At 50.3% G+C, this 23,865-nt stretch overlaps 2 protein-coding genes across 5 annotated transcripts in view; both read left to right on the top strand.

Annotated features, from left to right (window-relative positions):
* Positions 1-23,865, top strand: part of PDE9A (phosphodiesterase 9A) — a 108,905-nt gene that overhangs the window by 60,622 nt on the left and 24,418 nt on the right. For all 4 annotated transcript variants that reach the window (XM_017538579.2, XM_037742048.1, XM_037742047.1 and 1 more), the window contains 3 exons: positions 4,921-4,975; positions 5,993-6,063; positions 18,198-18,282. In XM_017538579.2, the coding sequence (XP_017394068.1) occupies positions 4,921-4,975; positions 5,993-6,063; positions 18,198-18,282 (211 nt within the window). The remainder of the gene's footprint in view (positions 1-4,920; positions 4,976-5,992; positions 6,064-18,197; positions 18,283-23,865) is intronic.
* Positions 13,606-14,917, top strand: LOC108311220 (transgelin-2-like). Its single transcript, XM_037742049.1, has one exon. The coding sequence runs from the start codon at positions 13,682-13,684 to the stop codon at positions 14,198-14,200; it is 519 nt and encodes a 172-aa protein (XP_037597977.1). The 5' UTR covers positions 13,606-13,681; the 3' UTR covers positions 14,201-14,917.

Here is a 23,865-nt window from a genome sequence, read left to right as displayed (position 1 = left end):
AAAAAAAAAAAAAAAAAAATTCGAATTGTTTGACTGGGCTGGAGCCTCCAGAGAACACAACACGTCCTCCGAAGGTGTGTGTGCCATCCGGGGAGGGTGCCAGGACTGGACCATCTCAACAGCATGAGCAAAGGGAGGACCACGTGTCCTCCCCAGAAAGCCTGGGTCCCCTACTCAGGTCTGCAGAAGTAAATGTGCCCACCAGCTTGGCAAATGCACCCCCTGATTCCTCCCCATGGGTTATTTTTCCTCTCTCTTTTCATTCCTAGAGCATTCAAAATCAATGAACTGAAAGCTGAGGTCGCAAATCACTTGGCCGTGCTAGAGAAACGTGTGGAATGTGAGTGAGGTTTTTGTTTCCTTTTTGCTTCTCTGTCCTTTAATCTCTATTCAGATTAAACACTTGAACAGGGAGGAGTTAGGTGCTGAAGGTAAATGCGAACATCTTTTCTCTGTGAAATGCTGGAAAATTACCTTTGATGTTAACAAAGGCTAGCACAGTGACTAAGCATTTTATTTCTATTTTAAAAGAAATGCAGCTCATGGTATAAAGCATTCCTGCAGCCCCAAAGAGTAAAAATGAATGCATGAAACCCCCCTCCTCCCACGCTTAGCCCCTCTGAGAACCTCTGCTGAGTGTCTTGTCTGTCTCTCTCTCTCTTTTTTTTTTTTTTTAGATGAAGTTTCGCTCTTGTTGCCTAGGCTGGAGCACAATAGTGCAATCTCGGCTCACTGCAACCTCCACCTCCTGGGTTCAAGCAATTCTCCTGCCTCGGCTCCCTGAGGAGCTGAGATTACAGGTGCCTGCCACTACCACGCCCAGCGAATATTTGTATATTTAGTAGAGACGGAGTTTCACCATGTTGGCCAGGCTGGTCTTGAACTCCTGACCTAAGGTGATTGACCTGCCTCTGCCTCCCAAAGTGCTGGGATTACAGGCATGAGCCACCATGCCCAGCGGGTTGATGCTTTTAATCAATTTGAAGAAGTTCTCCTCCATTCCTAACTTTAAGAGAGTTTTCTCATGAACATGTGTTGAATTTTGTCAGATTTTTTTTTAAGAATTAGTTGATATGATCATGTGATTTTTCTTCTTTAGCCTGTTGATTGGAGATTTACATTGATTGGTTTCCAAATATTGAACCAACCTTATATCCCTGGAATAAACCGCACTCAATCTTGATGTGCAGTTATTTTTACACGTGACTGAATTCTGCTTGCTATTTTGTTAGCGATTTTTGTATCTATATCCATGAGGGATGTCAGCATGTAGTTTTCTTTTTGTTGTTGTTCCTCGTCTGCATTTGGTATCAGGGTAATACTAACTTCATAAAATGAATGGGGCCCAGGCGCAGTGGCTCACGCCTGTAATCCTAGTGCTTTGGGAGGTCAAGGTGGGCAGATCACTTAAGGCCAGGAGTTCAAGACCAGCCTGGCTAACATGGTGAAATCCCATCTCTACTAAAAATATAAAAATTAGCCAGGCTTGGTGGTGGGCACCTATAATCCCAGCTACTCAGGAGGCTGAGGCAGGAGAATCACTTGAACCCAGGAGGCAGAGGCTGCAGTGAGCCGGGACGGCACCACCGCACTCCTGTTCAGAGTGAGACTCCATCTCAAAAAAAAAAAAGAATAGTAGTGTTCCCTCCTTTTCTGTTTTCTTAAAGGTATGGTTCAGAATCACATTGACTTTTTAAACATTTGGTAGAATTTTCTATTAAATGTTTAGAAGCATCTTGGCATGGACATTTCATTTTGGGAAGTTTTAAAATCAGAAATTGACTTTTGCTAAGAGTTTCAGGCTGTTTTAAATTAGCTGCTTCCTATTGAATGAGTTGCAGTACTTCATGCCTCTCTAGGAATTGGTCCATTTGATTGAAGACGTCAGTTTTCTGTGAGCAGAGGCATCTGTAGTGTTCCCTTATTATCCTTTTGATGGTTGCAGGGTCTGTAGTGATGTTGCCTCTTAATTCCTGATATTGACAATCTGTGTCTTCTCCCTCCTGGTTTCTTTGTCAGCCTTGCTAGAAGTTTGACGATTTGTTATTTTCAAATAATAGCTCTGTTTTGTTGATTTTCTGCATCGTTTTTCTGTTTTCTATTACTGGGATTTCTATTCCCTGTCTTTGTGATTTCCCACCTTCCTTCCTTCCTTCCTTCCTTTGCTATCGTTGTAGGTTTACTTTGCTCTTCTGTTCCTGGGTTCCCATGGTGGGATCTTGGCTTATTGAGTTGAGACTTTTTCTCTCTTCTAATGGAAGCACATAGTGCTGTAAATTTCCCTCTCAGCATTGCTTTAGTTGTGTCTCACAGCTAAAGTTTGTGTGGTATTTTCATTTTCATTGTGTTTTTAATGTCTTTTTAATTTTCCCTTGAGACTTCCTCTTTGACCCTTAAGTTACTTAGAAGTAAGTTGTTAAGTTTCCAAGTGTTTGGAGATTTTTCTACTATATTTCTGTTACTGATTTCTAGTTTCTGTTGCGGTCAGAGAACATACTGTGTATGGCTTCAGTTCTTTTAAATTTGCTGAGGTTTCCTTTATGGCCCAGGATATGGTCTATTGCGGTGTATGCTCTGTAGGCACCTGACATGAATGCAGCATTCTGCTGCTGTTGAGTGACATGGTCTCTAAATATTTATCGTCTGATGGACTTCTAAATATACCTCAAGACTCTGAGATGATTCACGATCAAAGGTTGTATGATACACTACTCTTTCCAAACCCCTGCTGAGTTCACCAACTGGCCTGTGAAACCCTGTGATGATTCTTGTTAATGGGATCTACTTTTCTTTCCTAGTAAGTGAGGGCCTTTCTGAAGGTGAGGGCCTGGAGCCCACACCAGTTCAACCTATGGCTGTATGAAAACTTTCTGGCTGACATTTTTATGCTTGTAGTTTCAAGAGATATAACAAAATGTCATTTTTCTTCTTATAATTACGTCATACAGTGCTAAAGCCAGAGGAAACCTGGGGTCATCTGGTCTACCCTCTCATCTGACAGGTGACATGATGAGGTGTTGCGAAGTTAATTTAAACTTATTCGTTTTTTTAAAAATTTTTAAATGATATGAATGTATCTTAATTATAGAAAATGTATAAGAAAAGGGGGGAATGCATAAGGTATAGGGAAGCAAGAATTTTAAAATAAAAGGTAATAAAACTTAACAACTGAAGGTGACTACTACATTACTTTGGTGGACACTCTCCCAGTGTGTCTTCAGAATCAGGTTCACTCTGATTTACTGTTTTAAAATCTTTTTTTCTTGTACTTTAACAACAGACATGAACATTTTTCAAAATATTATTTCTAATAGCAGAATACCATTCCAGATATACATCTGATGATACAGTTATCTCATCATTTATTTAACGAATCTCCATCGGGTGGGCAGGCAGTTTGTTACCGTTTCCTCTACGTTAAATAACACTGTGATGAACAGCCTCTGTGTACATGTGTGATCATTTCCTGGAAATGGGACCTGGGTCAGTGCTTGTGAACATTTTTTTTTTTTTTTTTTTTGAGATAGAGTCTTGCTTCTGTTGCAGCCTCTGCCTCCCGGGTTCAAGCGATTCTCCTGCCTCGGCCTCCCCAGGAGCTGGGATTACAGGCGCCCGCCACCACGCCCAGCTATTTTTTGTATTTTTAGTAGAGTCAGGGTTTTGCCATGTTGGCCAGGCTGGTCTCGAACTCCTGACCTCAGGTGGTCCACCCGCCTCAGCCTCCCAAAGTACTGGGATTACAGGCGTGAACCACTGCACCCAGCCACTTGTGAACATTTTTAGCTTTTGAGCCCCATTGCCAAGTTAGATTCTTGTTTGGCAGCTTTGGTTTTATTTGTTTTGGTTATAATGGAGGATTAGACATCAAGTCAGCGTAGAAGATTACGCAAACTTGGCCAGGTACAGTGGCTCACGCCTGTAATTCCTGCACTTTGGGAGGCCGAGGTGGGCAGATCACGAGGTCAGGAGATGGAGACCATCCTGGCCAACGTGGTGAAAGCCCAAATCTCCTAAAAATACAAAAACCAGCTGGGTGTGGTGGCGAGCACCTGTGATCCCAGCTACTTGGGAGGCTGAGGCAGGGGAATCGCTTGAACCTGGGAGGCAGAGGTTGCAGTGAGTCAAGATCATACCACTGCATTCCAGCCTGGTGACAGAGCGAGACTCTATCTCAAAAAAAAAAAAAAAAAAATTACTCAAACTTACAACTAAGCCTCGTGGTGTAGGTTCTCGGCGTTCTGGGGCATGAGAACCTAGTAGAGACCTCGCCCTTCCTCAGCATGTCGCCATGCTGAAAGGGACAGCGCTGTGGGCATCTACAGCTTCCTAGGCGGTATCTGGCATTGGGCCTGGTCAGGAAACGGGAAAGCAGACAGGTTCCATTTTGCCTGGGACCTGGACCTTGTAAAACCAGTCACCCAGCCCAGTTTTACGGACCAGGCAACAAAGGGAGAAGAAACTCCTTCGACCCGGGCCAGCTTCCTCTCCGCAGACCCGCCGTGAGAACACCATGTTCTGTGTTGAGACGTGCCTTGAACTCACATTGTCACAGTAATTGCCCCCATAAAATAGACCTGGGCACTAAGAGGAAGCTTCCTGTGTCTAGAAACCCAGTCCTGCCTGCTTTTTATAGCTGGTGCGAGGGCAGGAGAACCACAAGCCCTGCCAGGCTGCTGAGAGGCCACTGAGGCACAGATGGGCTATGGGCCTGGAGCCGCACCGGAGGGAAGGAGCATTTGAAAGAGCCCAGGTCCAGAGAAGCCCGGGGCTGCTGCCAGGAAGGCCGGCGCATGCCTTCAGGTAATAGGCAGCTCCTCCGCCGCGGCCTCTGCGTCCCAACACGTGGGATTCGGGCCGCCATGGCCTACACGTCTTTTCCTCTTGTCCGTGTTCCATCTGTCTTTTTTCTTTGGCTTCTAGAGAAAGAAGAACTGATCCAGAGTGTGCTGGCGCAGGTTGCAGAGCAGTTCTCAAGGTACAGAGTCTTCTGAACTTACAACCAGCCAGAGATGGGCACTGCTTTCTCTAAGAGCGAGGGTGGGCCCCGGGCACAGAGGCTGGCCTTGGCCGCCAGGCACGGCTGTCTCCCCTGCCTGGAGGAGCCTCCCGCACGGCTTCTGTAACTAAACCAGCTTGGATGGGGCCCAGGAAATGCTCACCTTAGACCTAAGATGGTGTGGAGTGGGTACATTAGAATGTGAGCTCATGCGGTCAAGAACGTCCTCCACCGGCTCTTCCGGGGTCGGAGAACCATCTCTAAGACTTGGCTCCGTTGTAAAATAAGCTTTCTCACTGAGCTTCTATGTAGTTAGGGGATTGCCTTTTCATCTGAGTCACTCCACCACATTTTCAAGACTGACTTTTCTGTGGTGTCTTACTGCCTAGGTTAATTAAAATGGTGAAAAGGGCAGATGGGTACAATTTTTAAAAACCTTCAAATTGGCCGGGCATGGTGGCTCACACCTGTAATCCCAGCACTTTGGGAGGCTGAGGCGGGCAGATCACCTGAGGTCGGGAGTTTGAGACAAGCCTGACCAACATGGAGAAACCCCATCTCTACTAAAAATACAATATTAGCCGGGCATGGTGGCACATGCCTGTAATCCCAGCTACTCAGGAGGCTGAGGCAGGAGAATCGCTTGAGCCCGGGAGGCGGAGGTTGCGGTGAGCCAAGATCGCACCATTGCACTCCAGCCTGGGCAACAAGAGTGAAACTCCATCTCAAAAAAAAAAAAAAAAAAATTCGAATTGTTTGACTGGGCTGGAGCCTCCAGAGAACACAACACGTCCTCCGAAGGTGTGTGTGCCATCCGGGGAGGGTGCCAGGACTGGACCATCTCAACAGCATGAGCAAAGGGAGGACCACGTGTCCTCCCCAGAAAGCCTGGGTCCCCTACTCAGGTCTGCAGAAGTAAATGTGCCCACCAGCTTGGCAAATGCACCCCCTGATTCCTCCCCATGGGTTATTTTTCCTCTCTCTTTTCATTCCTAGAGCATTCAAAATCAATGAACTGAAAGCTGAGGTCGCAAATCACTTGGCCGTGCTAGAGAAACGTGTGGAATGTGAGTGAGGTTTTTGTTTCCTTTTTGCTTCTCTGTCCTTTAATCTCTATTCAGATTAAACACTTGAACAGGGAGGAGTTAGGTGCTGAAGGTAAATGCGAACATCTTTTCTCTGTGAAATGCTGGAAAATTACCTTTGATGTTAACAAAGGCTAGCACAGTGACTAAGCATTTTATTTCTATTTTAAAAGAAATGCAGCTCATGGTATAAAGCATTCCTGCAGCCCCAAAGAGTAAAAATGAATGCATGAAACCCCCCTCCTCCCACGCTTAGCCCCTCTGAGAACCTCTGCTGAGTGTCTTGTCTGTCTCTCTCTCTCTTTTTTTTTTTTTTTTTTTTTTTTTGAGACAAGAGTTTCACTCTTGTTGCCCAGGCTGGAGTGCAACGGCGGGATCTCAGCTCACCACAACCTCCTCCTCCCAGGTTCAAGCAATTCTCCTTGCCTCAGCCTCCCGAGTAGCTGGGATTACAGGTGTGTACCACCACACCCGCCTAATTTTGTATTTTTTAGGTAGAGACAGGGTTTCTCCATGTTGGTCAGGCTGGTCTCGAACTCCCGACCTCAGGTGATCTGCCCGCCTCTGCCTCCCAAAGTGCTGAGATTACAGGCGTGAGCCACCGTGCCCAGCCTTGTCTGTGTCTCTTTTTGTGTAAATGAAGACATTCTCTGCACACCGAGCTGCACCCTGTGGGTCACAATTTTGGAATTTTCTATGAAGTTGTTATGTCTGGTTTCTGATACAGTCTGGATGTGCGTCCCCTCCAAATCTCATGTTGAAATGTCATTCGCAGTGTTGGGGGTGGAGCCGGGTGGGAGGGTTTGGGTCAGCAAGGCAGATCCTCCTGAATGGCGCGGTGCTGTCCTCGAGGCAGTGAGTTCTTGCAAGATCTGCTTGTTTAAAAGCACGTGGCACCTCTCTACCCTCCTGCTTCCCCGTCGCCTTCCACCGTGATTGGACGTTCTCGAGGCCCCCCCAGAAGCCAAGCAGATGGCAGCACCAGGCTTCCTGAAAAGCCCACAGATCCGGGAGCCCATTGGACCTCTTTGCTTTATAAATTGCCCGGCCTCAGGTCTCTCTTTATAGCAGCAGAAGAGCAGCCTAACACAGCCTCCCATCACCACAAAAGAAAACCAGAAGAAGGACTAGTGAGCCGCGGAGTATCGATTCAAGTCCTGATTCAATGACCAAAAAGCTCAAATTCTGGGAAGAACACAACTTCAGTCACCCATCCCTTTTGTCGTCATCCATAATATCAAGATCAATGCATGAATTCCACAGGCCTCCCAATTCTGCTTAACTCACAGCTCGACAAGCGAACTCTTTGTTAACAAGGCAAATGTTAATGATTAACAGGGACCATATTTACCAACTTAGGAACTGAATAAATGATCCAGACAGGAGGCCATTAAGGGTTGCAGAGTCACCAAAAAATATCTGCCTGATTGACTGAATGTTGCTCTTTCTGTTTCCCTCCCTCCCTCCCTCCTGCCCTCCCTCCCTTCCTTGCTTCCTGACAGAAGAGTCTTGCTTTGTTGCCCAGGCTGGAGTGCAATAGTGCAATCTTGGCTCACTACAACCTTTGCCTCCTGGATTCAAGTGATTCTCCTGCCTCAGCCTCCCAAGTAGCTGGGATTACGGGCACCTGCCACCACATCCAGCTAATTTTGTATTTTTTAGTACAAATGGGGTTTCACTATATGTTGGTTAGCCTGGTCTCGAACTCCTGACCACAGGTGATCCACCCACCTCAGTCTCCTAAAATGCTGGATTACAGGCATGAGCCACCACACCCAACTAAATGTCGCTTTTCCTATTTTGCTTGTGTTGCTTGTAAATTTTCAAGAAAAGCAATCAGGATCATGCAAAAACGGACTCATCTAAATTAGTAGAAACACGATTTGCATAGTCAGATTTATACTTTTCAAAGTGTGTTGACGGTTTTTAAAAAGCATGTGGTCACTGGATCTTCATCACGGTTTCGTTTTCCCCGTTGTTGACAAGGAAGCCACAGAGAGGTTAAGTAACCTCAAGAACACTCAGCAAATTAGAAAACAAATACAGCTGGGACTGGCACCCAGGGTCCTGGCTGGGCTGCTCTAGCTGCCTGCTACCTGTCCTGCTGGGATCTGTCACCTCCCTGCATAGCTGGCCGAAGAGGACCAGGCACTCCGTGAGGATTCCTTAATAACACAGGTTAGAAGGCAGCAGCTGCAAGCAGCAAAAGCTGATTGTGGCTGCTTTCAGCAGGAAAGGAGTTTTTTCCTAAAGGATTTTGGGAAGCTCCCGGATCCCCAGGAGGGCTTGGAGCTGTGCAGCAACAATTCCCCAAATCCCATGCAGAGCTGACGCTGTGCATATGGCCGTGCTGCCGTCTCTGAATCCCAGATGCACACCAGCTCCCCTGCACTCCTCGCTCTGGACCTAGGCCCCTCCTCGAGGCTCCACAGCCACTTATGCAGGCATCAGGCTGCTCCTCCAGGTCACTGGCTTCAGGTTAAAAATCTAGACAGAGCCAGACCATGCGCCAACGGTCTAGCTACAAGGCAGGCCCGACCAAGGGAGCCTGTGAGTGTGCTGAGGCTGCCGCACAAAGCCCCACAGACCGGGAAACTTAAGCAACAAAAATGGGTTCTCTCGCAGCTCTGCAGGCCAGAAGTCTGAAATCAAGGCGTGAGCAGGCCTGGCTCCTTCTGGAGGCTGTGAGGGGCGCAGGCTCCAAGCCTCTGTCTTACACCCACATGGCTGTCGGCAAGCTTTGCCACTCCTGAGTTCGGAACACTGCATCACTCTAATCTCCGCCTGTGTCATCACGTGATGCCATTCTTCCATGTCTCTGTGTCACCAAGCTGTCTCTGCCAGGTCTTATAAAGATGCGTCTCTTTGAATTTTGAGACCACCTAAATCTAGGGTGGGCCCATCTCAAGATCCCTGAAGGATTATATCTGCGCAGACGTACTTCTAAGTCAGGGCCCATTCATTCACAAGTCCAGGGAGCAGGCTGTGACCAGATCGTTCTGGGGGGACACAATTCAACCCACCGCAGCGAGCATTTGCACTTCCATAGTCTGCACTGGGAAGCTGGCTCAGCTTTCCACCAAGCCCATGTCACAGGGAATTCTCCAAACTTGGGTAGGGTTTCAGCCAAAGCGGGCAAAAAAGGCTTAGTGCGGAGTCGTCACCCACCTTTACAGATGCAGAAAGCTACGCAGTCACCACAGGCCAGCATGCAGATGCCTGAGGGCAGCAGGTGCCTCCCCCGTCTCCTCCTCTCTCCAGCGCCTGGGCTTTTCCTCGGTGTCCCCCCCACATCTCCTGTGCCCCACCCAGAAGCTAGTGCCAGCTCCCGCCACGTGCTCTTCCCGGAAAGTGCAAACAGGCAAGCTGAAGAGCCCATGCCGTAACTCTCAAAACTTAAAGAGAATGATGCCGCCTCCAACATGATGAATACTAACCCTGCGCAGCTCTGAATAACTGACCCTAGAGAATAACCACCAACCCAAAGGAAAACTATTCGTATTTTGCCTCCAAGTGGCAGGTAACTGAAGGCCACGGCCCAGAGGAGCTTCCCCTGTAGCCTGTTCTAGCTGCAAAATTCTCCAAAAGTGCTCACTTCTCAGAGGGAAGGCATCTTCCCATAGGGCCCTCAGTAAATGCACGTAGACGGCCTAGAAGAGGACCCCACTCTTCACCCAGCGCGCTCAGGCTCACCGCACAGACCAGAATTACTGGTGCTTCCACAGGTAAAACCGGGTGTTACTAGTCGTACTGATTTCCAGCACCAGAGGCCCATGCACACAGCTTCTTCTGCTATTCATGAACTGCTGTGAGCTGCTGCAGACATGGGATTGAAGCTCACCTCTCCAAGGAGCAGGGAAGGAGGGACAGTCTAGGGGTTGTGCAGGACAGGGAAGGGCCTGGGCAAGGTTGGGGGGAGCCTCTCCATAGTCCCCCTGGCTGGCCTCCTCCCCTCACGTGCAGCTCACACCCCCACTTCAGGACTGTTCTCCTAACCTCCACCTGGCTTTGGGTTCATCCTCCCGGGCACGTCTGGCTGACAGCCCCCCAGTCTCCAGCAGGTCTGCTTTAGTGGGAGGTGGCCAGGATCCTGCATGTATGCTGAACACAGGGAGTTTGAGCTCCAGAGAGATTTCGAGGGCTGCAGAGCCTTCACCCAAAGATGCACATACCCCGACATTTGAGGAAGCTTGGAGGGCGGAAAGGGAAAGTCCTTTTGAGGAGAGGGCCTGCACCTGAGCCTCTCACGCAGGCCACTGGGGAAGTACATGGCCAGCTTCTCCAAAGGTCAGTCCCAAGCCTGCACGGCTGCCAGAAGCTAGCCAGATGGGGAAGGCGGCCAGGTGCGGGGCCGGGGCCGGAGGCAGATGCTCCCATCTACATATGTACGTGCACGTGTAATCACACACAGAGAAAGGTGCACATGTACTCACATATACACACGTAAAATCACACAGACATGTCGGGATGTCACATACATGTACACATGTGCAAGCACCCAGGCACATGCAGATACATTCATACATATGATCACATACACACACATGCACACAGCTTCTTCTGCTATTCATGAACTGCTGTGAGCTGTTTTTTTGTTTGTTTGTTTGTGTTTTGAGAAGGAGTTTCACTCTTTCACCCAGGCTGGAGTGAAGTGGCGCTATTTTGGCTCACTGCACCCTCCACCCCCGGGTTCAAGCAATTCTCCTGCCTCAGGCTCCTGAGTAGCTGAGATTATAGGCATCCGCCACCATGTCCGGCTAATTTTTATATTTTTAGTAGAGACGGGGTTTCGCCAGGTTGGCCAGGCTGGTCTTGAACTCCTGACCTCAGAAGATCGACCCACCTCAGCCTCCCAAAGTGTTAGGATTACAGGCAGGAGCCACCATGCCTGGCCAAACCGTTTTCTGCTTCTTGAGTTAGAGGACTCATCCACTAGAATTGGCCACCTTAAAGCCATATTACGTGTGGTGGACTTGTCTTGAATGGAACTTCCTGCTTCTTAAATGTATAATTCCTCTGAATCGAATATAAATATCTTCATTTCTCTTCATTGACTTTCAAAGCTCTTCTTCCTTTTGATATAAAAAGTTTAGCCTTTTTCCAGCGATCTGGGATTTCCCTTAGGTTAAAGACTATTTCGTAAACAGAACACCCAAGCCCCTCCCATCACGTCCTCCCTGGAGGTGAAACATGAAAAAGAGATTTTAAAGCCAGGCCCTTTACTCCCTTCCTTCCTGGTTTGTGGCCGGGGCACAGGGCAGCTCTGCTCCATCCACCCTTTGTCCCAGAGCTCTGGGCTTGGACCAGAACCTAAGCTGGGCCAGGGCAGGAGCTGACCGCCTGGGGCAAAGTTTAACACGGAGGGAAGGAGAGGGGGGGCATACAAACAGCCCAGAAGCCTGGATGCTAGAACCAAGCCGTGCTGTCCTCTGTCACTCAGGAAGTGTGCTCTCCACGGGTTCTTTAGGGAGGCTCGTGGAGGAAGTGTTGAAACACAGCCCTATTCATACATGTCTTTAAACAACTTTCACTAGCTCTGCGGCCAAAGGGCCTGCCAGATTCTCGGCCTCTTGCCCGACGCTTTGAGGCTGGGGAAGGAGCACAGCACAGGACCTCCTGAGCACGGCCCAGCTCTCCCAACCCGCGAGCCTGCTTCCCCCAAAGCCAGCGTCTCTCAGAAAATCCGTCTTAGAGCTTTTCCTGCAGATGGCCTGGGACTTGTGGAAGCTCACAAAAATCTCTTTTAAAGTCCTTTTCTTTTTTTTTTTTTCTTTTTTTCTGAGACAGAGTCTCGCTCTGTCAACCAGGCTGGAGGGCAGTGATGTGATCTCGGCTCATTGCAATCTCCGCCTCCCAGGTTCAAGTGATTCTCCTGCCTCAGCCCCGCCGTAGCTGAGATTACAGGCAGCCTGCAAACACGCCCAGCTAATTTTTGTATTTTTAGGAGAGACGAGGTTTTGTCATGTTGGTTGGACAAGCTGGTCTCAAACTCCTGACCTCAGGTGATCTACCCTCCTTGGCCTCTCAAAGTGCTGGGATTACAGGCGTGGGCCACCATGCCTGGCTTAAAGTCCTTTTAAGAGGACAGGCCAGGGTTTCCAGATGATCCTGGTCCCCACACCGGCATATCCTGGGGTCCGCACCTGGTCAGCAGGAATAACGGGCAGTTGTGGGCTGGAATGCCAGCCCCCAGCAGGGCCGAGTGGGCCAGGGAGCCTCTGCTTCGGTTTGGGGTGTGTGGTCAGTGCCTGCGTACGTTCAGCCTTTGAAGGCAGAGGAGGGGGTCATGATGGGCAGAGCTGACGTCCAAGCTCCCTGGTCCTGCTGCTGTCTGTGCAGACCTCTCAACTCGAGGCCCCACACCCCTCAGGACCGGCCTGCCCCTCCCTCTGGGTTGAGGTGGAGCAGGGGTGGGAATGGGTCGATGAAGGGAGCTGTGGAATCTTCCCTACAGCAGCCTGGCGTCCTAGAAAGGCCAGGGGGTGAGGAGGCAGGACCCCGGGGACACAGGCACCCACACCCACCACATGCTCACCTCTGCCCCCTCCCGCAGCCCCTCCCCCAGCCCCATCATTCACGGCATCCTGTTTTCTCTTCATTGAGGAATGCACAGCTTTTGCCATCCTGTTTCTCACTTTCCATTTACTTGCCAACAGCCTTTTCAGAAACTTAATTGCCACAAATTCTGCATCTCTGGGATTTATACTAGGGCTGCTGGGCTGCGTCACCCAAGAGGTATGATTTTAATATCACCGCAGTAAGTAGCCAGGGAGGCGGATCTTGGTGGACTACACCATCAATCAAACATCATGCTCCCGTCACAGACCATGAGCTAGCTTAAAACAGAGCCTTATGTGGACATGGGAAAAGTATAGATCTGTTGCAAACTGATTTAGCAGCAAAAATGTGATCTGAACTGACATGAAGCCCTTGGTATTTATCCTGCTCAGTATGATAAGTAAGCATTTTCTTAGGGGAGAAAAAGACAAATGTGAGCTGGGGCGCCAGCCATTGATATAAGGAAGGCCCCTAATCTCCTGATGAGTGAAATGGGCAAGTTGGAAAACACAAGGAATTTTGTCTTTTAAAATTAATAATAGATATATAGATACATAGACGCACACAGACAGGATGGATAGACGATAGATACATACATATATACACAAATAGATACATAGATACGATGGATAAATAGAAAGATAGGTAGAGGCTGGATGAGGGCTCATACCTGTAATCCCAACCCTTTGGGAGAGTAAGGCAGGAGGATCACTTTGGTCCAGGAATTCAACACCATCCTAGGCAACATGGTGAAACCTCATCTCTACAAAAAAATACAAAAATCAGCCGGGTGTGGTGGTGTACCCTTTTAGTTCCTGCTACTCAGGAGGCTGAAGTGGGAGGATCACTTGAGCCTGGGAGGTGAAGGTTGCAGTGGCCTGTGATTGTTGTTCCACTGCACTCCAGCCTGAGTCACAGAGCAAGACCGTGTCTCAGAAAACAAACAAACAACAACAAAAAAAAAAACGAAAGAAATAAACGAAGATAGGCGCAGCTCTCCAGCCCGCTCGAACGCTCCCCACAGCCACTGCCACCCATTGGAATGGCCAACAGGGGACCTGCATATGGCCTGAGCCGGGAGGTGCAGCAGAAGATTGAAAAGCAACATGACACAGACCTGGAGCAGATCCTGATCCAGTGGATCACCACCCAGTGCCCAAAGGATGTGGGCCGGCCCCAGCCTGGGCGGGAGAACTTCCAGAACTGGCTCAAGGATGGCACGGTGCTATGTGAGCTCATTAATGCACTGTACCCCGAGGGGCAGGCCCCTGTAAAGAAGGCCCAGGCTTCCACCATGGCCTTCAAGCAGGTGGAGCAGGTCTCCCAGTTCCTGCAGGCAGCTGAGCGCTATGGCATTCACTCCACTGACATCTTCCAAACTGTGGACCTCTGGGAAGGAGAGAACATGGCCTGTGTGCAGCGGATGCTGATGAATCTGGGTGGGCTGGCAGTAGCCCGGGGTGATGGGCTCTTCTCTGGGGAGCCCAACTGGTTCCCTAAGAAATCCAAGGAGAATCCTCAGAACTTCTCAGACAACCAGCTGCAAGAGGGCAGGAAGTGATCAGGTCGCAGATGGGCACCAACCGCGTGACTGGCTACGGGATGCCACGCCGGATCCTCTGATCCCGCCCCAGACCCTGCTCCTGCCGTCCCACAAATGGTTAATATGTATGTAGATATATATTTTAGCAGTGACAGTCCCAGAGAGCCCCAGAGCTCTCAAGCTCCCTTCCGTTAGGGTGGGGATTCAGCCTGTCCTGTCACCTCTGGGGTGCCTGTTGGCAGCCCCTCCCCCCAGCTTACTAATACATTCCCTACTCCATACCCATCAAAACTGGACCAACTGGGCTCTTCTTTTCCCCTGGGATCAAAATGTAGGGGCCTCAGCTCCCCACCCCCATGCCTCTCCTCTCTCCTGGCCTGCTCTGTCCCTGAGCTCTGTGCCCTCCATCCATCCATGGCTGGGCGTCAGTGATGCTGCCTCTGCTTTCTGAGGTTGGACCCGCCTTGCTTCTACAAGCATGCTTCTCCCACAGCTGTGGCTGGCTTCAGGAACTTAATTTATAGGGAGGAGCCCCAGCCACAGCTGCACTGACTGTGCTCACCGCACATCTGGGGCAGCCTTCCCTGGCACAGGCCCTCACGGCTTCTCACTTTCCATTCCCCTCACTATGGCTAAGGGGTGGGGTGAGGGGATGGAGAGGGAGGGCTGTCTACCATGGTCTGGGGATTGAGGAAGATGAGTTTGTTGATTTAAATAAACAATTTTGTCTTTTTTGAATGGAAAAAGAAATGAAGATAGGAAGATATATAAAATGGATGAATAGAGAAAATGGATAGAAAAATAAATAGGATGGATAAATAGAACATAGGTAGATAGATACATAAATAGGATGAATGGGTAGACAGGTGGGTGGATGGATAGAAAGATAGATACATACATGGATGGATAGATAGATGCACAGATGGATGAATGGATAGGTAGAAGATAGTAGATAGATAAATAGTAGATACATGAATGGATAGATAGTAGATGATAAATGACTGGCTAGATAGTAGATAGATGAATGGATGGATAGTGGATGAATGCATAGATAGTAGATGAATTCGTAGATAGAAGGTAAATGACTGGCTAGATAGTGGATAGATGAATGGATGGATAGAGAGTGAGTGAGTGAGTGGTAAGTAGGTAGTAGAGAGGTAAATAGATAGATAGGCAGGTAGCAGGATGAATATTTAGAAAGCACGGGAGAGGGCAGAAGGCCTAGAAGGACACACATTAACCTTTCCTACAAGGATCATAGGATATTTAATATTCAGGAAAATGACATTTAAGACATCGTAAGTGGACCAGGACCTTGGACAGAGGGCGCAGCTGCCCCGTTAGCAGTCCACACCACCCGCCCACAGATCTACTCACCTCAGCATGTGCCGCCTTCCATGTGTGAACCACACGGAGTTCCTTTCCTGCCACTGATGTTGACCTGGGTATTTGCTCACGTCAGTGTCCAAATGGCAAACCCACAGGACATGGATGGGGTCCTGCAGTCTGGACAAGGCCCAGGAGTACCCTTGGAGGCCACGTTGGGCTTCCCCATCCACGTGCAAACCGAAATTCCTCTTGGGTGCCTTTTCTCAGAAGATGGCCCGTGGCATCCATCAACTTCCTTGAGGTGATGCTTGCGAAAACGGAGACCCCACTCCAAAGGAGGATGTGGACTCCGAGTGGTTGGGCAAAAACGTCCCGACCTCAGGTACCCTGTGCTTCCCCAGCGGCAGCTCATCTGGACACCGCCATCAGGACAGCAACCACACTGGCTCCAGCCACATGCACTTCATGACCCACGTCGTCTTGCTATTGGGTAGAAGAGGGTCAGAGAAAGCTTCCTTGGCACAGAAGCACATCAGCATAACCAGATCCAAACATCTCACCCTCCAGATTCCTCATCCCTCTGGGCAGAAAGAAGCAGTGTCCCAAGAAGCCATGCCCCTGCTTGACCCCTGACCCTGGAAATGCCCCAAAACTCGCCCAGGAGGCTGATTCCAGCCAGGCTGCCCTGGGGTACTGCCCTAGGACAATTTCTTTCTGGAGCCACAGTACTTGCTTGGGGTGGGAAGAAATTGTTACAAACTCGCCAAAGGCTCTGAGTTGATTGGCTTTTCCTTTAGAAAGCATTGGCTTTTTATCTTCAGCAGTTATTCAGAGCCAAACTTCATGAAAAGGGGAACAGAGTGACATCCTGGGAGTATCCTACTGCATAAAAACTGAGGTGTGATTACAAAGTAACAAAGCTAATCTTTTTTATTTCCTAGTACTCGAATTGAAAAGCCTCACAAAGCTGCTTGCTTCACAGCAGCAGTTTCTGGGCGAAGCATGCAGTCAGCCAAGGGTGAATATCTTGAAGTTTAACACTCTCTTGGAGGCAGAAGCTCCAGTTTGGTTGAAAAATAGTATCCTAACTGTTGAGGCACACCTTTGCAGTGGGACTCTGTAACCCCACAAGGGGTTCGTCTTGCTTGCTGCCCAGACAGAGCAGATTCATCAGACAGGGAAGTTGCAATAAAGAAAGAGTCATGGCCGGGCGCGGTGGCTCAAGCCTGTAATCCCAGCACTTTGGGAGGCCGAGGCGGGTGGATCACGCGGTCAAGAGATCGAGACCATCCTGGTCAACATGGTGAAACCCCGTCTCTACTAAAAATACAAAAAATTAGCTGCGCATGGTGGTGCATGCCTGTAATCCCAGCTACTCAGGAGCCTGAGGCAGGAGAATTGCCTGAACCCAGGAGGCGGAGGTTGTGGTGAGCCGAGATCGCGCCATTGCACTCCAACCTGGGTAACATGAGTGAAACGCCGTCTCAAAAAAAAAAAAGAAAAGAAAAGAAAGAGTCAGTCACCCAGAGCGGGCTGCGTGGGAGACCAGAGTTTTATTATTCCTCAAATCAGTCTCCACAAGCATACAGGGAGCAGAGTTTTTAAGGATAACTTGGCACGAGGGGGGAAGCCAGTGAGCCAGGAGTGCTGATTGGTCAGAGATTAAATCGGAGAGAGCTGAAGCTGTCTTCTTGCACTGAGTCAGTTCCTGAGTGGGGGCCACAAGATCAGAAGAGTCAGTTTATGGAAGTGGGTGGGGCCCACTGATAAGCGAAGGGTCTGCAAAATGTCTCAAGCACTGATCTTAGGAGCAGTTTAGGGAGGGGCAGCATCTTGTAGCCTCCAGCTGCATGACTCTGAAACCATCATTTCTAATCCTGTGGCTAATGTTAGTCTCGTCCCCAGGCAAGAAGGAGGTCTGCTTTGGGAAGGGGCTGTTACCATCTTCGTTTAAACTGTAAACTACAAACTAAGTTTCTCCCAAAGTTAGTTCAGCTGAGGAATGAACAAAGACAGTTGGAGGTTAGAAGCAAGATGGAGTCGGTTAAGTTAGATCTGTTTCACTGTCTCAGTCATAGTTTTGCAAAGGCGGTTTCAACGCCAGGAATGTGATCATGCCCAAGTTCTGCTGATCCTCGGCCTTGCTTGCCCATTTCTCTTCTGTTTCAAGTCAGCAGCTTCTCCTGGTGAACTGCTCTGGAATAACTTCACAATGAAAAGCTTTTCCCCTAATGAGGCCGTAATCCTCGCTGAGAACGCTTTGCCGTTTGCTGCATTTTAATGCTCTGGCGCCACATTTTCCCCCTTTTCCTTTTGGGATAAAAGACTTCTTTGTCCCATGTCTTCAGCTGGTGCTTAGGGGTATGGAGCAAAAAGTGGGTGCCAGAGTTGAGATTCAGGGAGTGGAGAGTGGGGAGGGGCTTCGGCCCTCTGGGAACGGCACAGAGGGATGCGGTGGTGCAGCCCTGGCCACGGCACGTGTCTGCGTGGTTAGAGTCAGATGTGGCTGAGCTAAGTGGGGAGGTCCGGGCAAAACCTGAGTCTCAGCAACCAGGGCAGGAGTGGGGAACCTCTGCACCAAGCCATTTTCCTCCCCAGGAGCCTCAGGGAGCCCTTAGATACCAGCCTTGAGAGATCGTCCACATTCGTCCATGGTAACGCCCTTGCTGTCTCTCTCTGTCACCAGTGGAAGGACTAAAAGTGGTGGAGATTGAGAAATGCAAGAGTGACATTAAGAAGATGAAGGAGGAGCTGGCGGCCAGAAGCAGCAGGTAGGGTCTGCGCTGGGGCCACGGACGGCCAGGCCTGGGGAGGGCTTTTCTTTCCAGATGGGCTGGGGCTGTGGGCTTTGTTTCTCCAAAAGAAAGTCTGGTGGTTCAGGCTCGGGAGAACGCAGCCTGGAGACAGCCACCCTGCTTGCCACCCGCCTGTCAGTGGTGTGGCTTTCTTCTAACGAAAGAGCACATAGGGGCCGGGCGGTGGCTCACGCCTGTAATCCCAACACTTTCAGAGGCCAAGGCGGGAGGATCACTTGAGGTCAGGAGTTCAAGACCAGTTTGGCCATCATGGTGAAACCCGATCTTTACTAAAAATACCAAAATTAGCCAGGGTGGTAGCACACGCCTATAACCTCTGCTATTCTGGAGGCTAAGGCAGGAGAATCACTTTAACTGGGGAGGCAGAGGTTGCAGTGAGCTAAGATCGTACCACTGTACTCCAGCCTGTGCTCCACAGAGCAAGACTCTGTCTCAAAAAAAGAAAAAAAAAGAGCAGCCGGCACTATGGCTCATGCTTGTAATCCCAGCACTTTTGAGAAGCCAAGGCAGGCAGATGGTGAGGTCAGGAGTTTGAGGCCAGCCTGACCAACATGGTGAAATCCCATCTCTACTAAAAATACAAAAGTTAGCCCGGTGTGGTGGCGCATGCCTATAACCCCAGCTACTGGGGAGGCTGAGGGCAGGAGAATCACCTGAACCTGGAGGCAGAGGTTGCAGTGAGCCAAGATTGCGCCACTGCACTCCAGCCTGGGCTCGACAGAGCAAGACTCTGTATCAAAAAAAAAAAAAAAAAAAAAAAAAAAAAAAAAAAAAAAAAAAAGGGGGAGGGGGAAAAAGACTCACAAAAAAGGGGGACCCACGGGAAAAAAAAAAAAAAAAAAAAAAAAAAAAGCACATACGGCAAATGGGGGCTAGGAAGACGACTTCGCAGAAAGGGGAGTCCTCCTGCAGATCCAAGCCTTAGGAGCAGTGTATCCAGCTTGACATAAGTTGATATTCACTTTTAAAGACAGAACAAAAAGAGAAAAGCCACTTGGGGGATGAGCCTCCTGGTGCCCCCGGGGACCCCATTACCTGTGTGATATTCCCATGAGGTTGCAGTCCAGCAAGGGCTCCAGCCATTAGGAACACCAAAGTCATTCTCCCAGGAGCAGCCATCCTTCACAGGTGCTGCGGGGGCCCAAGGAGCTGTGACTTGAGGGGAGAATGCTGCAGCCTCCAAAGTCAGTTTTTTGTACAGCAGGACTCTTTATTAGAGCCAGGGTCAGGACATGTGTGGATGAACCTCGCCCAAACCGGGGATGGAAATGCACATAGTAGCAAAGAGACACCAGTGATGATGAGCAGAGTGCAGCACTTGTGTGCAGGCGCTGAGCTGAGTGAGGGGCACACAGGACCCGCTAACACCTCCCGGCTTTGCCTCCATGCCCGCTGGTGCCAGCCCATAGCCCACTGGCATATGATGCAGCTCCTGGTTCCCCAGGGTGCCACGGGCCAGCCTTGGCGGAATCTAATGGGGATTCCTGAGCTGAGAAACGGCCCCGGGCAATTGCACTCAATGGCTCAGGGCTGCCTGGCATGCCGACGATCACTCCCTGATTTGAAACTCCAGGGTAATCTGCTTAGTGAGGGAGTGTAGCAGGTAGAAGGGTCTCGGAGGCAGAAGGTCAGGGGAAAGCCGGGGGTCCTCACCTGGTCCCCTCAAAGCCCTGGGAGCCAGACCTCAGGGAGGAAAGCCGAGTGGAAGGAAGCAGGCCTTGTCTGAGCCACATGAGAACGAGTCCTACAGGGACCATGCCACGTGTCTGTCTTGCGAACTCATGGACTCACTTGGAGTCAGGGACGTCTCAGTCCAGCTGACTTAGGGAAAGGCAGGGCCATACATTGTGACCATGGAAAACAGTGAACAGTCCATCTTCGTCGTTCCTGTGGTGGGAGGCTCTTGAAGGGACGAGAGACAGAGTCCCTCCTTTGTGAGCCTAGGAGGAGCTCCCACGGTGCACAGGAGTGGCCACAGAGTTGGGCCCCCAAGGCTGAGATCCAGCTTGGCAGCCTCAGACACACATCACTTTTACCTGTGGCACCGCCCTTGGCCGTGAGCTCTATGCAGCTTGGGTCAGCCCTCTGGCCGTCCCCTGTGCCCAGGTGCCACACTGCTGTGGCAGTAAGGTAGTGTCCCAGTACCGTGCTGCCTCACGTGGGGGCTGTGGGTGAAACAGGGAAGGCTTTCCGGTCCCACCACCAGCACGAGGGGAACAGGGTGAAACCTGACTACTAGTCTTCAGCCTGAAACCAGATTCCCTGCACAGCAGCCTGGGGGCTCCCTGTGGGTTGGGGAACTCCACCGCCCTGAGGAGCGTGTCTGGAGCTAGGCCATACCTCCCAGGGCTCCCCTCACCCACAAATGTGTGTCCCTGAGCACTTTCTGGAGGTGTTTGTAGAATGCAGCCTCTCTTCCCTTAAACGACTGCATTTGCTGCCCACCCACAGCAGCAGCAGCAAGTGGTAAGACAGCTCCCCGCCTCGCCAGTCCTGCCCCTCCACGTCTGACAGGCACCCGCTCTGGAGAAAGCAAGGCGAGGGCTCAATCTCACGCTGCTCCTGGCGTGGTTCCTGGTGCACGCTGGTCCTGCAGGTCAGGTTGCAGGGGGAGAATTTGTTTTATCAAAGTTATTGTCATTTCCTGGGGCTTCATAACGAATTATTATAAACTGGGCAGTTTAAAACAATAGGAATGTATTCCCACGTAGTTCTGGAGGCCACAAGTCCAAAATCGGGGTGCCAGCAGGCCCTGTCCACTCTAAAGACCCCAGGGGTGGGTCCTTCCAGGCCTCTCTTGGCCGCTGGTGGCTGCCGGTGGCAATCCCTGGCATTCCTTGGCCTGGGGGTCTCTGCCTGCTTCTTCACCTGGTGCTCCCATCTGTTCTGTCCAGATTTCCCCCTTTCTCTAAAGACACCCATCTTATCGGAATGGGGTCACCCTCCAGGATGACATCATCATAACTACATCTGCAATAGCCCTGTCCCCAAATGAGGTCACCTTCACAGGCAGGAAGGTTAGGACTTCAGCATATGACTTGTTGCGGGAGATACAGTTCAGCCCATAACACACCACGTGGGAGGATAACACCGATTCCAGAACACGCAGAGGAAGCCGCCACGAGCTCCAGTGAAACCTCAGCCCCCAGGTGCCCCATCAGGCACGTTGGGCTGCGGGGGGCACTTCCTCCAGGGGTACATTTTTAGAACGCACAGCACCATAAACCAAAGAGAAGGAGACTTCCTGGTACCCCGTCAGCTTCTGGAGGCATCATTCTCAGCTGACAGCTCTGGCAGCCTCCCCAGTAGGTGAGAGACAGGTAAATGAGGCTCTTGCGTCCAACACAGAACAGGGTAAAAAATCTCAAGCGTCACCAACACATTGAGAAAAAACGAATCCAGCCTCCTGGGCTCTGGTCTCATCCCCAGCTCGTCACGTGCCCGGGCCCTAGTCACAGATCCAGCAGCCCCCACACACCAAACCCCTTCCTGTTTCTCTGTGTAGAAAGGAACTCGGAATAGAGACGCTGAGCTGTTCACCTGGTGCCTTTTGTCTTTGCCAGCAGCAGGGTTGTATCTCACTCATGAGAGCCCTGTAGCAATGTGGGGACCCTGGGACCAGGCTTAAGCTGGGACTTCCCCGGATGGCTGGGCAGAGGAGCTGCAAAAGGCTGGTGCAGCAGGGGTTTGGGGGCGGCCCCTTCCCGAGATGGCAGCCCAGCCAGAGGCCCCTGGACAGTCTTGCCTCTGGGAGGAGAATAGAGGCCCTGGACAGGGTGGATCTAGCTCAGTCCCATGCGCCCAGAGGACAAGTGTGAGCCTGCAGTGTGGACCTACATTCAGCCCACATAGCACACTCCGGTGGGGCCTCAGAGCCAGGGGTCTGGAGCCACCAGAAGCTGCCCCTTGGGATCAGCAGCAGCACCGGGGTCCAGACACAGCACCCAGGAGCAAGCGGACGTCCCCTGAGAGTCATGAGTTGGGTTTCTCCAGGTTTTCCTTCAAAGACGACAGAGGCCCAACTGCCAGCTGACACTTAGGACAGGGATGGGGCAGGTCTACCCTGGGAGCCACGGCCACTCTGGCCCCCAGCACTGTGCCAGGCAGAGATCAGAGCATGGAATGTGGGGTGTGCTCAGAGCTGGGGAGCCTGCAGGAGCCTGGGGTGGCAACTGAGGGCTCAGCTTTCATCCCAAACAAATGGTCTTGTGCACTGGCCTAAGCCGCAGGGGGAAGGGGGTGTGGGGACCCTAGGAAATGAAAGCAAAAATAAGCTTCAAATAGGATGAAAAGAAAGGGCGCTGTGCCAGCTGCTCTGTTTGCTGAAAACGCTGGTTTCCATGGCAACAGGATGCAGAGAGAGGGGCTGCCTGGCCAGGCAGGGTCGGGGAGCCCCAGCAGGCCCTTCTCTGCTCCCAGCTCTGGGATCTATCTGCAAGGGAAACCGCAGGATTCCCACAGTCAAACTGTCTTGCTTGGTGAAGACTTCCATAACCCTCCCAGGGAACGCAGAAGACTTAGAGACAACACGTGTGCGAATGTTTACACAAAAGAGCAAAGCAGAAAAGAAATCACACTCATGCTGTCGTAGTTAACACGGACAACGTTCAGTACTGCTCGGAAATGTGTCCATGGAATTCTTGCCTAGTGGGTGACAGTAGATTCCCTTTGATTGGTGCATGTTATTGGCTGGTTTTGTTAATATCTTGCTGAATCTGTTAGAATTCCCCCTACACATCAAACTGTGGTAGCAACTCTGACAGGTTTTCAAGCGTGAAAGCAGAGGGAAGGGCGACCACGTGAGTCTGTAGTGCGGAGGTTATCACGGGGAGGAGACAGCGGCATGCGAGAAGCCTCTTTTCCAGAAAGGAAATCTGTGTATTATTCTAGCTTTGGAAATAGCACATGCTCGCTGGAAAACCTCCAAGCTCTGCTGACGGGAGTTGAAGGGTGGGCACCCATCATGACAACGGCAGACAGTGTCCCTCGTTTAAATCTGGACACAAGGCCTTCCGGATGTTTTTCTGTGTATAGATATCTTGTTTTGAAAAACAACTATAACATGCTGTTTCATGGTCTCTTTTTCACTAATGGCCTTGTGAGCAATAAATAGATTAAATGTAACCAGCATACAGCTCAGAGATTTTCCCAGAAGGCCACAATCAGGCACTCTTTTTAAACCCACCCAATGTGCTCTTTCTTCCCTGTGGCTTGGTCATTTTTCAGCATTAGCTTTCAGTACATACTGTGTATAGCGTTCTTATTTCCCCTTTTCGTGTAAAGTTTTCTCACTCCACGTAATATCCGTGATTATCTTCCTAATGGCATAATAGTCCATCAAGCGATGTACTGTGGTGGTTTAAACTACTTTCCATTTGGGGACATTCAGGTGGCTTCTAGTCAGTTTTGTGTTTTTGTTACAATGAATCAAGCCACGATGAACATCTGTGTGCATAGAGCTGTTTGCTCCTGTTTAATTCTTAAGATAAATTCCCCAGGGTAGATGTGTGGGCTCAGAGGATACGAATTTCCTTTTTT

This window comes from Cebus imitator, unplaced genomic scaffold, assembly GCF_001604975.1.
Source record: "Cebus imitator isolate Cc_AM_T3 unplaced genomic scaffold, Cebus_imitator-1.0 Scaffold112, whole genome shotgun sequence".
NCBI lineage: Eukaryota > Metazoa > Chordata > Mammalia > Primates > Cebidae > Cebus > Cebus imitator.
The sequence above is the reverse complement of the archived record's forward strand: the minus strand, read 5'-3'. Positions and strand labels throughout refer to the sequence as shown.